Source organism: Hemicordylus capensis, chromosome 3 (genome assembly GCF_027244095.1).
Source record: "Hemicordylus capensis ecotype Gifberg chromosome 3, rHemCap1.1.pri, whole genome shotgun sequence".
Classification (NCBI taxonomy): Eukaryota; Metazoa; Chordata; class Lepidosauria; order Squamata; family Cordylidae; genus Hemicordylus; species Hemicordylus capensis.
In genome coordinates this window covers 283,646,397-283,660,364 of record NC_069659.1, presented here as the reverse complement: position 1 = coordinate 283,660,364, position 13,968 = coordinate 283,646,397, and the positions used below count along the sequence as shown (strand labels likewise).

The 13,968-nt window shown below is 41.5% G+C and overlaps 1 protein-coding gene across 3 annotated transcripts in view; it reads right to left on the bottom strand.

Annotated features, from left to right (window-relative positions):
* Positions 1 to 13,968, bottom strand: part of ARL3 (ADP ribosylation factor like GTPase 3) — a 73,473-nt gene that overhangs the window by 8,958 nt on the left and 50,547 nt on the right. For all 3 annotated transcript variants that reach the window (XM_053306331.1, XM_053306328.1, XM_053306330.1), the window contains exon 5: positions 9,852 to 10,037. In XM_053306331.1, coding sequence (XP_053162306.1) covers positions 9,852 to 10,037 — 186 coding nt within the window. The remainder of the gene's footprint in view (positions 1 to 9,851; positions 10,038 to 13,968) is intronic.

The window sequence follows — 13,968 nt, the reverse complement described above, 5'->3', positions numbered from 1 at the left end:
GTGTTTTCCCTGCTGGCCGTTGCCGTATCCTCCTTCCTCCAGTCCCTGGTGTTGGGCCGCCAAGGGTTCAGCCAGCTCCTTCCTGCAGCCCTCTCTCTAGAGAGCATCTTCTGAAGCGGCCAACTGTTTGTCTCTGCCCAGCCAGGCTCCCCCGCCTTCTCTCCCCTCCCTTCTGCCCCAGTCCGTTCAGTTCTCCTCTCCACTTGCCCGCTTTCCTTCCTTCCTTTTCTTCCCCAAACGGCCACTTCCCTACGTGACCAACCAGCCAATCCGGCGCCTCCACCGCCCAGCCAATCTGCTGGGTTGCCGGGACGCATCCCCACAGAGGCACGTCTACAAGAATTAATATAATAGATTGATACAACACAGTTGTCTAATATATATATATATATACAGTGGTCCCTCTACTTACGAAATTAATCCGTTCCGAATGCACATTTGTAAGTCGAAAAATTTGTAAGTCGAAAAGCGGTTTCCCATAGGAATGCATTGGGAATGGATTAATGCGTTCCGGAGCCTAGAAAAAAGACCCAGACCCCCAGTAAGGCTTGCAAACTGCACAGGAACATTTCTTTTCAAGAATAAACAGGCAGTAAACAGGCAGGCAAGTCAAGGAAACCGCATGTAAAATTCGTAAGTCGAGGAAACCCCATCTAAAAATTTGTAAGTCGAGGAAACCCCATCTAAAAATTTGTAAGTCGAAAAAACCGCATCTAAAACCGGATCTAAAACTGCCGTTTGTAACTCGAAAAATACTTATGTCGAGTAGTTTGTAAGTCGAGGGACCACTGTGTATATATATATATATATATATATATATATATATATATATATATATATATAGACAGATTTATTTTATTTATTTTAACATTTTTTAATATCCCGCTCTTCCTCCAAGGAGCCCAGAGTGGTGCACCTTAAGTTGACAGAGGTGCTATATATGCTAGTTTTTTTTCTCCCAAAGGATTTCCATCAAAGCAGCACCTCTATCTCTCATAGCAGTAGATGCTCACTATAGAATTTCAACTGCAACCAATCACAGGTGTAGTTAGTGATTATGCCAATCAGAGAAGAGACAGGTCTTTTGCTGGGCACTAAGGGAGGGGCTGACACTATAGCAAAAACAGTTACAGAAGGTCTGGATTTAGAAAAGCTGCCAAGATCTATCTGAAACAAACTCATTTTAAATACAAATGTCAAAAGCACTGCTTCAAGACCAGTAAAGCAACGTTCAGATAGCATCTAACATGGATACCTCAGGTATGAACCTATGCTATAAACTAGAAATCAGACAGGGTCACAAACCCTTGACCCCTTCACCCTAACTACTTTATGCCTGTTCTTAAACAGTTTCACTGGCTGCTGCTATGCTTCTAGGCAAAGTACAAAGTGCTGGTTATTACATTTAAAGCCCCGAATGGCTTAGGTTCAGGTTAACTAAGAGAGTGCCTTCTCTACAAGATCCCCACCGCTCATTAAGATCCTCAAGAGAGGTCCGTCTTTGGGTGTCACCAGTTCATCTGTTGGTGACCTAGGATTAGGCCTTCTCAGTTGTCGCCGCTGTGTTGTGTGGAACACACTCCCCGTGGATGTAAGAGAATTATTTCCATTGGAGGCCTTCAGGAGAGCCTTAAAGACCCATCTTTTTATCCTGGCTTTTAATATCTAGTTTTAGTTTTAATGAGTGTTAATCTGGCTTAAACCTTTTTAAAATTTTAATTGTTTTATTATATGTGTTTGATTTTAATTTAAACCACCCTGAGCCACTTTAGGAAGGGCAGTATATAAAATGAATGAATGAATGAATGAAATAACCTATGGCCTACCACTTAAAAGTGGTAATGAAAAGAGACAGGAATGTAAGTACTGTCCGGGAGATTGCACTGTAAAAATAGTGCAAGAGCAGTGTTCAGCATCTGGCTGGAGTGCCAAAACCCAAAAGGAGGGAGAATGTAATGTTGTGGAAGTCTAGGCAGGTGTCTAGATCCTGTGCGAGAGCCTGTCAGTAAGTACTGCGGGGAGTGGGCTTTAAAAAGAAAGGAAATAAACCAACTCCTGGAAAAGCCCACTGTTAAATTAGTCACAACTAGTGAACAGGTTTCCTAATAACCCATGAAGAACAAAGATAAGTGGATGGCAGGAGGTGCACAAAAAATATTAAGCATTTTCCTACAAAAAGAATGTTCCCCTACAAAAGTGGAGGGGAAAGGGCCAATGGCTGGGATGAACAACATTGCAAAAATGTATATTCAGCCAACCACTGGCAATGATTGGGGATACTGCAGTAAGACTAGTACTTATCTGAAAAGGGAATAAAGAACATTCCCTTTACAGTAAAATCCCAGAAACTAGAGTTGCACCAATCCTCAGCAGGAATAAAAGAAAAATATTTAGAGGGGCTGTAGGACGCTGGTTCTATTTTTAGAAAATTGCTGAAATGTTTCGAGCTTTACAACCTTTTGTCAAAGGTACTATAACTCGTATAAACCCATACTTTAGGATGGAGTAATTACTCCCATTCCCATTTTAGAGAGTGCGCACACAATACAAAATCTTTTTCTATTGTAAAACCAACACATTCATGTTGTCTAAGAGCTTCTAAAACCCATTTCTTTAAGGTTATCCCCTTTAAAACGAAGGGGTGTAATTTGCTTATTCTTCTTCAACCCCTTTCCACCAACTCTCTTATAGCAAGAGATATGCACATACAAATCACTGTAAGTAGAAAATGTATTTATCAAATAATTCCCTTCAGAAGAATTTTTCTCCCTAGTTTAGAATTATCTCCATCCATTTTATAACACGGAACCCAGACTCAAAGCTTTTATTTTGTTGAAAGAATGGCCTGAAGTAATTTATTCATGTCTTAAAGTTTTTTTTTTAAACTATGGTTTGTACACGAAGGCCTTTTGTTATAAAACAGATGGTGGAAAAGGTTTAAGGAAGAAGCAAAATACACTCTTATTTTTAAAGGGGGTAATTCTTGAAGAAATACATTTTAGAAACTATTAGATGTTGTGAACCTGTTGGTTTTATTTTTTATTTTTTTGTTGGTTTATCTTCTAATAATAAAGCCACTCTTCTAAAGCCACTCTTCTCTGGGTATTTTCTGGGTATTTCTGCTTTATAGTAAAACACCAGGGCCAAAATGGCTTCAGAAAATAAACAAGGTTGAACCCTGTGGAAAATCTAGACTAAAATGTTGTATTGACATTGCCTTCAGATGAACACTGTTTGCTCCAGTTGTCTGTGGCTCTTATTGCCAGAAGGATAGCTAAGCCACCACGGCTTCACCCTGAAATGCAAAATTATCTGTTAGCTTTGGATACAAGCTATACATCTAGAAGGGGAAAGAATCTTTTCATCTCCTTTTCATCAAGTTTGGCACAAGAAAGAAGGAAGCAGCATGTCTATGTGGCAAGCACTGTGGTGTGTTCTTCCAGTGACTTGGGTTTGTTGCTGGTTGTTAGCTCCACTAATTAACTAGATGATGCGGCGGGGTGGGGGGATTTTACCTGTAATTAAAGCTTTAGTTGAAGTAAACTGCTTTAGGCATGGTTTCATGGAAAACGGTACAAGAATGTATGAAATAATTTGTAATCTATCCATCTAAATTATTTAAAGCTTGCAGCCACAGTAAGCACCCATTTTGTGAGGAACTAATTTTGGTCATCAAAACCTAGATGTAAACCACAATCTGAGTTAGAACACAGTATTAGATATGGTCTGAGCATGCATGCTACTTGGTGGTATTTACTGGAACACATTGCATAAAGATCAGCTAGTACAGATACCACCCCGCCCCCCAACCTCTCTTGGGAAGTTACAAATAGAGATACACCACACCCAAGTCCCTTACAGAACAGAGTGAAACTGTTCTATAGAGGCTTTCAGAAAAACGCAAATTATGTTACTGCTTATTTGTTTATTTGTTTTATAAGATAAACTGTGATACTTAATGTGAAATGCCTTCAAGCCTCGCTCTTATCCCCCTTTCTCATCATGCACCTACAAACAATTTTTTGTAAGGACATTGGGTTAAATCCTAGCATTCTGCAATCTAATGCCCCGTGACTGGGAGCTCCCTCTTTCCATGAACAGAAGGCAAGTTGTACTCTCAAAAGGGGTCCTCTCTTGTTCACAGAGCACTGCAGCACAACCTATTGCCTGATATTTTCACAACCAGTTCAGGGGTATGTGTGCAAATGCATGTTTGGATGGTAAAAAAAATTGAGATAGGATAAACACCACAAGCCTCTGGTGCTACCCATTCACATTTTAATAGACTTCAACCCATGTTATGTATTTGTAAACAGAAGAACTGAACTAACCACATTCTTATTCTAAAGTACAAGAGAGATTTCGAGCTAGCAGTCTTCTGTCTAATAGCAGAAGACCTGTTCAAATCTAAGTGTGATGAAAATTCCTCCTCTCTGGAGGAAAACCTGATCGGTGTAATGAAGGAGAATGAGAGAAAGCAATGGCTCTGCTTTATAGTAGCACTCTGGAAAATAAACTGGAGGTAGTCTTTGTATCCAAAGCCTTTTGATAGGAACCTTTCATTGGCATCAAAAAGGTACCAGGGCAAGGTCATAGGGATGAGAACAGATTCTCTTTCTAATTAACATTTTTATGTAAAGAAACCCATTTCAAATAATGGTTAAATTCTCTAAATGTATATAATTTATTAACCATAATGTAATCTCATTAACCTTGAAATCTGCAATCTTAACTACACACTACAGCATAATCTACTAAGCTAATTAAAATGACCTTCAAACTATTTCCCCTTCGTTTGGTGTCATTATTTATGCTTTTTTGATACTCTGCCCTGGGGTTATAACAAAACCCTCCTGTATTAACTAATTCTCTGTATGTTTGGTTCCACAGAATGTCCTCCATTCCTTCTCAAATCCACCATTACCATCTTGCACTCTCGCTATTGATACAATTGTCTCCTGGGTACTTCTCCCTCTCCTAGCTGGCATCTTTATTTTCTCTTTATAGCCATCTAAATATTTGATGATGCTTCGGTGCATTGTCACCAGCCTCTGGGGTGCTTTTTAATGCCATGAGCCAGGACTGAAAAATCTAAATTTCCTTTTCCTGGAGTAACAATCTTTGTGTATCTAACTATTCTTTAAGCTCTGCACATTTAGGGCCTACTGGCATCTCTTCTAAGTAAAACGAGAAGCAAAAAGACATTTAGGCTGATCTAGTTGTGAACTAAGCTCCCTTGGTGTGGTTTGTTTCCAAAACTAACAAAAGTCCAAAGAGAGGCTCCAGGCATTTTTTCGATTAGATTGATGTGCTCTAATCTAGCAAGGGGAATATGTATGCAGAAGCAATCTTCTATATGCACAACAGACGCACATTGGCATACCCTATCCACCCTGCAATGTTCACCCTAGCCTTATTGAACTGGCTAGATCTATCTTTTGATATGCATGTGGATGTGCAATCTCATAGAGAGTGACCAGTTATATGCAGCCTACAACTAGACACACAGATCAGGGCTGTAGAGTTTAAATGTCACACAGAAGCAATGCGCAATCAAAACATTTCATTTTACCATCTGTGGGTAATTGGTATGACAGTGCCCAATGATCACAGCTATGAAAAGATGCCATATTCAGAGACAGAAATAAAAGAAAGTAGTTTAGTGTACTACTCTCTGTTACTATCACCATAACAAGAAGCACAAGATCCAATGTATTATTCTAATAATAGATTTGTAGGCTCTCTCTCTGTGTGTACATACATGCATACATTGCAAAGACCTGATCAAAATCTTCAGAAGATACTGACTTGGTTCTTGACTTCAGTGGGGTATACACAGTATCAGCACAAATGATATTGTAGGCCACAAAGAAATAAACAGAGGTACAATTATCTGTATTGTTCTGGGAGGGAAACACTGTGTTGTCACCCAAATGCCAAATTAGTGTAGTCTTGTGGGACTTAGTAAGTGCGTTTAGTGGATTTCTCAGTCACTGATTTACTGGGTGTCCTTGGGCAAAATGCAACCAACTCAGCCTCATTTTATCATCTGTGAACTGGGAGTGATAGTTAAATAAAATAGATAAAATCCCATTGGATTTTACAAGCATAAACAAGTTTGCTATTGTAAAGCATCTTTTTACACCAAGGGCACTGCCAGATGGAGTCGTTTGAGTGTGATGCCATGTTTAATATATCCAGCACATACAAGTCATGCAAGAAATGTGCTAATCCCCATTACAATTGTTGTTAAGCGAAATGTACTAGCAGCATGGGTGGCATAAACCCATGTTTAGTCAGCACTAAACTAGCTCCCTCCTGCCCCCATGCCAGCATGCACTTCCTCTTTTGAGGTTGTTCTTGTTCAGTTTCCTGTTTTGGTGTTATGGTCACTGGAAAAGTTACCATCAGAAAGTTTTCTAAAAAGGCTAATTAATGATAAATACCAGAAAATCAAAAATCCCCGGCTATCTTAACTGTGTACATTACATGTTCAAATATCTGTGAAAGACTAGGCTGAAGACAGTGAGAAGCAAGGTGAGCAACTGCAGGGAGTGAAAACACTGAAAACAGCACCGAAAGTTATATTTTAAAATTTTCTTTCATTCTTCATGCTGGAAGAATGTTCACTGTGGGACAGAAATTATGTAGGCAGCAGCAAGGAATCCCCTGAGACAGCACAAAGTTTATACAGTATTGTCTTGTAACAGGAACATTTCCAAAGATGTATTGCAGGACTTAGGTATGTCATTTAATGAAGTGCATATGTTGCTATTTGGAGAGTGGTCGGTATACTTAGGCCTTTTTTAAAAAAGTGGGTTATTAAATTTTTAAAGAGGGATTATTTTTATATTTATATTATCTGTACTTTTGTATTTTAATTATGTATTTTTAATTTTTGAGATCATCTGTACCTTTGTATTTTAATTATGCATTGTTTTAATTACATTGTAAACCACATTGAGATTATTTTAATGAAAAGCAGTATATAAACTGAACAATAAATAAATAAGTACATACATACAGACTACTGTTGGCGGCAGGAGGAGAGGAATGAAATGATTTTGCCGATTTATGTAGCCATGATTCTGTTTGTAAGTTTCAGTGGAAAATATTCTGTTGGAATGTGAATAGACCTCTAACACTTGCAAATAAAACACGAGTTTCAAGCTTTGCATAAAGTCAAAAAGGGTACTCACATGACCTACTGGGTGGGCAGGCAGGCAGGCAAGGTTTCACCTACCTTCACCCCAAAAGATAAAGGTTGCCTGGAGCGTGGAGTCTCACCTTGTTCCCAGAGAATCCGTGCTGTGCTAAGCAGTGTGGATCTCCAGAGGCCGGGACAATGTGTCCTGGTCTCCAGATCTCACACAACACACTGTGTGATGAGCATGGGGTATTGGGGAAATCCCCCAGAAGACAGGCGCTCTAGGGGCCCATCTCTGTGTGTGCTCAGGCTGTGAGCAGCCCAAGCACATGCACAATCCCAGTGCTGGGGTTAAGGGTGTGTTTGCATCCTTAACCTCAGTTAAAGGCCGGGCTACAAAGTGGGGTTAAGCGAGCAGGCAGCTTCGGGATCCACATGGATCCCAGAGCTGACTGTCTGCTAAACCCTGCTTTGTAGCCTGTGAGTTGTCTTGCAATTCTGCTCTTAGAATTGGCAAAATATTTTCCATCATTCATTTCAGGCTCCAGTACAGGAGACCCTTGTTATTCGTGGGTTCTCCACCTGTGAATTTGCATATCCACACTTGGGTCATAGGGACCTGGTTTCTTTATCAGTGCGGCAAAAATAAGGCAATTTTTGCCTATCCCTTTCCTGAATGGGCAGAAATGACATCTGATGTCCTTTTCTGCTGCCATTTTGTGATTCTTTTCTCCTCCACCCCGCCCCAAAAGGCGGGGGGGGGGGGCTGAAAATCGGAGGATTTGGGGGGCATTGCTGGAGAGCAAGGTACTGCACGTATTTCTGTTTCCTGCCTGCCCGCCCCCCATTTTCCTGTGATTCTCAGCACAATTCAGTGTGCTTAGGAACCTAACCCCCCAGTCCCCATAGGGTTAAAGTCTCTTTATTCACGGTTTCGTTATCTGTGGAAATAGGTGGGAACGGAAACTTAGCAAATAAAAAGGGCCTCCTGTATCTATTTTTTTAGAACTGCTTCACAGGCTATGTAGAAGATACATGCTTATAATTATGCTATATCCAATGCTATTGTTTGACCATATAAAATGTGGACATGGATTATTATTATTATCATCATCATCATCATTATTATTATTATTATTATTATTTTATTTATTTATTTTTGCATGTGTGTCAAGTGGTTAAGAGCTTGAATAGCACTGGGCCTGTGGATTACACTGTGGCACCAGCCCAACATTATGTCCACACTGGACCCCTTCCCTAAGGGAAAGGAAGTGGTGTGTTGACAGTCTCTACTCTTTCCAAAGATAAACTTGCCATCTAAGCTTGATAAGATCTGTTATCCATAAGGCAAGTGCAAACTAGAAGTAAAATATTTTAACGTTTTTCCAGTGGTATACAGTACTCTTAATAAATACATTTTCTCCTTTAAATGAGCCTTGACTTTTGCTCTGTGAGATTCTAGGTAAAAACTCAGTTCACCCCTATGCCTTAACTGGATCACTAGTTCAACCTAGTAGTAAAATGTATTGTTTTTCAAGGTAAGGGACACAGTGTTTGGAAGAACAGGTGGCCAGTGAATCTGGCCAGATTTCTACCACTGATTTATCATATGAATACCTACAAATCTATGAAATATGTGGCTGGTGAAAGTATTCCCTTATAGTATTTTATAGTATGTTTAGTCATAGTAATAAAGTGGAGTAACAAACCCACTTTCTTATCAAGTGTACCAGTGGCAGCATGGAACTGTAGGACTATATTGTGTGTCTTCATTCTTGGACCAACATTGCTCTGTTCCCTTTTGCTTAAATTGATCTTCCTTTTTTCCAGACCTGCAAGAATGCTTGCCAATTATTTCTTATTGTATTTCCAAGTTATACTGAGCACTCACAAGTTAATAAATAAATAAATAAACTGGAGTAGCTTTCTGTGACAGCTGGTCCAAACAAAGTGAAACACATGAAGTAAAACTGGCATTAAGTGCTGGGGTGCGGGGGGTGGGTGTCGTAGTGGTAGCTGTAGCTGACTATGTTTCAGTTTAGAGGGCCCAAATAAGAGAGATGGTCTAACAATGCCATGAATTGCATGATATTTCACCAAACTGTGCCTGACATCCAGAGCAGTCTTTTGGGAGTGGAAAAGGATGATGCGCCTGTGCAGTGTCCCAGGTCTCAGTGACACATTTTTGGGTGACACAGGGCACTCCTGCAGCCAGAGCAAGTTGTCAAAATGTGCTCCTCCCTCTGTGTGTGCCGAGACTGTGCAGCCAGAGCAGTAGTGAGGAAGCTCTCCCTCATGCCAGCATATCATTTTTTTCCACTACCAGAAGGCTGCTGGATGTCAGTCAATGTCTTTTTACAACAAATTTCCCACAGTGAAATGCCTGTTTCCTCTCCCATTATGTGTGTATGTGCGTGGGGGAGAATCGGGCAGGCAATGACAATATAGAAATTGAAGCAAAACACCTTAATAGACCTTGACTATGTAAGTAGTTGAAGTTTAAGAAAGAGTTAGAATTTCCTTGGAGAGCCAGAACCTCTAAAAATGGTCTTGGCCCACACACACATTCCCAATTTCTTTCTTTTTAAAAAGACCTTGTTTTATAATAAATACACTGTGTACAGTGATCTGGAATAGCAGGCGTGCATTTCACATTCAGACCACTATACAGGCTATTCTGCCAGAATAAGGGTTGTCTCCTCACCTGCACACCCTCTCCTGTGAGGGCCGAGCAAGACTGAATCTGCCAGATTCTGTCACGAATTGTGTGCAAGTTCAGGCCCTCGGCAATCTCTGAAGCAGGGGCTGCCGTCAGCAAGTCTTGTTTGTTAGCAAAGAGGAGTACAGGAACACCACTCAGCTTCTCTTCATCTAAGAGCTCCGCTAGCTCCTATAATAATCACAAAGATCACACACCTTTTGTAGCAGGGAAACAATTTTCTCTCTCTAATTAGTTGTACATTAGGACAAATACTATACACTACTGTTCCAGTGAAGCATGGATATAGTAAAACAATTCCAAGTAGTTTATACAATCATAGATACCAGAGTTGAAAGCAAATTCTTATACACTGCAGATGGCTTTAGTTCAGTCTGATACTACCAGTTGCCTTCAAGGCCTCAAATCTGTGCACTGCCAGTCCCAGCCCTCTAGAGATCAGCACTGATGACACAGCAAAAATAACATACTTTGGCAGGGTTATAACCTGATTTGCCAACATACTAGAAAGGCCCTTGGAAACAGGTGGTTTTATCCTACATTTGCTTACAATTCTTCAGGAATGCTAACTGCAAGCTTTGAACTTTGATCCCGTTTAATCAACTGTAATTCATGGATAGGACAACACTGATAGAATCTCTTTCCAGAAACAAAACTCATTTTCATAAAAGGCAGCTGTTGTGACTACAAAAGGGATGGCTGAGCATCTTTATGCAATGGGTTCATGCAAGCGTCATTTGTCGATAATGTCAATAAATGCACCGGGGATTAGTGGTTTAAGAAAATAGAAGATGAAGTCTGCTAATCTCATTCATGACTAAATTCACTGTAAGACCACCTAAGGTAGCATGTTTATGCTTAATGATCAGATGCATGGAATAAAACATTATCCCTAAATTTGTAACAATGGGTACTGAAAGGAACAATCCTAGCAGAGAAACCACAGTGTACAGAATGGTGTCTAGCACAAGTTCTTTGGAGAAGATGTTGAAAATCTGTATATGTGAAAAACAAAGAGTCTTGTGGTACCTTAATGACTAACAAATATATTGAAATGTATGCTTCCATGGACTACAGCCCATGTTACCAGATGCATGAAGCATTACCTTCAGCTGGCAGGTAGCTATACATATACAGAATAGATAGATAGATAGATAGATAGATAGATAGATAGAGCAAAAAAGACAGATGACAAACTGGGCTCAAATGGTCATGAAATGCAAGAGGCATAGTCTGTGACAGTTCTAAAGTTTAAGTGTATGCAAGATAAGCACAGTAACAATTCAAAACACAGTAGCAGCCGTTGAGTGCCACACCTGGGGGGGCCTGGTGAGGGTGGAAAAATATATCTTTAACTGGTAGCAAACTTACCTTCTGCCACTACCCATAATGCTATGTGGGGTGGAGGTGCCCGACCTAGCATCTCATGGGAAGGCTACCCTGCCCCTGCTGCTCAGTTGTTTCACTTCTCCACACATGTACGGAGGCCATTTGAGGGGTTAGCATAGCAGGTTTGTGCCATGCTAACCTCTCAAATGGGAGGCAGGACAGTCTCCCCACAGGATACTGGGTTGGACACCTTCACCCTGCACGGCATTATGGGTACTGGCAGTGGGTAAGTTTGCCGCTTGTTAAAAAATATATTTTTCTCGCCCTTTTCTCGCCCGGCATTCACTGGCCACCACTGCACAGCAATTTGTGATAATATGGCAAAGCTAGGAAGCTTGGGTTAACAGGTTGCCATCTGCCTCCCCCCAGGACTGCTTGCGGAGAGGCTTTGCAGGACTGGGGCTGTAAGGGTGACGGGGCAGTTTTTCCTGGTTCCACCTGCTGAGCTTACTGCTCAGCCTATATAGGAAGACTGCTGATAGCCACAGCCCTCAGAAGCCTGCTGGAGAAGAGGAGAAGAGGATACCAACTTCCCCAGGGTGTGAGACTGGGGTACCTGCCTCTTCTCTTCTGCCCTCCCTGGTTGCCATCTGCCTCCCCCCAGGACTGCTTGCGGAGAGGCTTTGCAGGACTGGGGCTGTAAGGGTGACTGGGCAGTTTTTCCTGGTTCCACCTGCTGAGCTTACTGCCGGTGGCGGTGGGCCCGCCACTGGTGGGGTTGCCACCAAAGGGGCGACACCAAAGGGGGTCACCCCTTTGGGGGAGCCCCTTTGGGGGAGAAACAAGGGTGAGGGCTGGACACTTTGTCCAACCATTTGTATAGAGGGAGGCATTCAATAGTGGGGCTTCTATTTAATTCGTTTTAAGTTGTGCTGAGGTTGGGTTGAAGTTGTAATGTGTGTGGGTTTGTCTGGAGATGGGGAGCCAGGGAGTGCCTTCGTTGAAGGTAGGGCAGCTATTCCGGTGGTGTTGGGTAATAGAAAAAGAAATGCTGGCAGGTCAGCAGGCTGTTCCAGGGGAAGGGTGGTCAGAAATCTAATAGCTGTCTCCCTTTCCGGCTGTCCTGCCAGCTCTTTGACCTTGGGGAGCACTGCCAACATCCCACATAACCTTACCTTGCTCCTCTGCAATGCCAGGTCGGTCCAAAATAAATCAGAACTCATCCATGATTAGATCATGGATGAAGGGGCCGACCTGATGTGTATTACTGAGACTTGGTTGGGGGAGGCTAGTGGTCCAGTTTGGTCCCAGCTTCTCCCGCCAGGATATTCTGTAGAGGAGCAGGTATGGGGATGTGGGCGGGGAGGTGGAGTGGCCGTGGTCTATAAGGATAACATCTCCCTTACCAGGGTCCCTGTTAGGGTATCTGACCATATCGAATGTGTGTACTTGTGTTTGGGGACCAGGGATAGATTGGGACTTCTGGTGGTGTACCGATCGCCCCGCTGCCCAGCGGAATCCCTTACCGAGCTCATGGACTTGATCGCGGAACTTGCGTTGGAGTCTCCCAGACTTTTGGTGCTGGGGGACTTCAATGTTCATTTTGGGACCAATTTATCCGGGGCAGCTCAGGCGTTCATAGCGGCCATGACGACTATGGGCCTATCCCAAGCGGTCTCTGGATTGACGCATATTGCAGGTCACACGCTTGATTTGGTCTTTTTTTTCTGATCAGGGTGGTGTTCTGTGGGTGGGGACTCCTACGATCTCCCCGTTGTCATGGATGACCATACTAAGTCTACATGTCTTCTTGAGCTGGGGTCTGGGGACAATGTTTAATTTTTGTTTTAAAATGTTTTTAACTTGTTAGTTGTGTTATTGTTTTTAATTTGTTTTAGCTTTAGATGGGCCTTCTCGGCTGCTGCCCCGAGATTGTAGAATGCGCTCCCTGCTGAGATACAATCCTCCCCATCTCTGGCAATTTTCAGAAAACACATCTCTTCAACCAGGCTTTCTCAGCTTTTTAATACTTGTTTTTAAATTGTTCTGATTATTTAATTGTTGTTTTATGATGTTTTTAATGGTTAATCATTGTTTTATGCTTTATAATTTTTGTTTTAATTATTAACTGATTTTAATGGTGTTTTAATGTAAACCGCCCTGAGCCTTTTAGAAGGGCGGTATAAAAGTTTTAACAACAACAACAACACCTGTAGTGGGAAAGGAAACTGATCTTGATTCAAGCCTCAACAGATAGAATCAAACTTTCCTTTGTATCCATGAATATATATATCTGCCAACTGAAGATAACACTTGATGCATCTGATACAGTGTGCTGCAGTCCATGAAAACATATCCTTAGTGTTTAAGATGCCACACGATTCATGATTTAGGTAGTTATGCATATACAACTTCCAGAGGAATAGCCATCTTAGTCAGTGACAGCTAAAATAAAAAGAAGGTTCTATCCAAAGACAGTCATGCCTGCACCATTCAAGTCAGTGGACATGTTTGTCATGACCCACTTCAGTAGGATTTAGTCATGACTAACTTTCTTGAGATACAATCCTTTTATTTTTGCTGCAACAGACTAACATAGTTAGCCCTCTGGAAGCTGAAACCACCACATCATTCTGCACACTTTTAACCCAGGCCCATGCCTTATTTTCTGAAACTACTATATATATCCCTGTATGCTTTATAAATCCTCTCTGTTCTGAAATACGGTAGGTAGATTTTTGGATACTGTTGTACCTGTTATTTTCCAAGACTG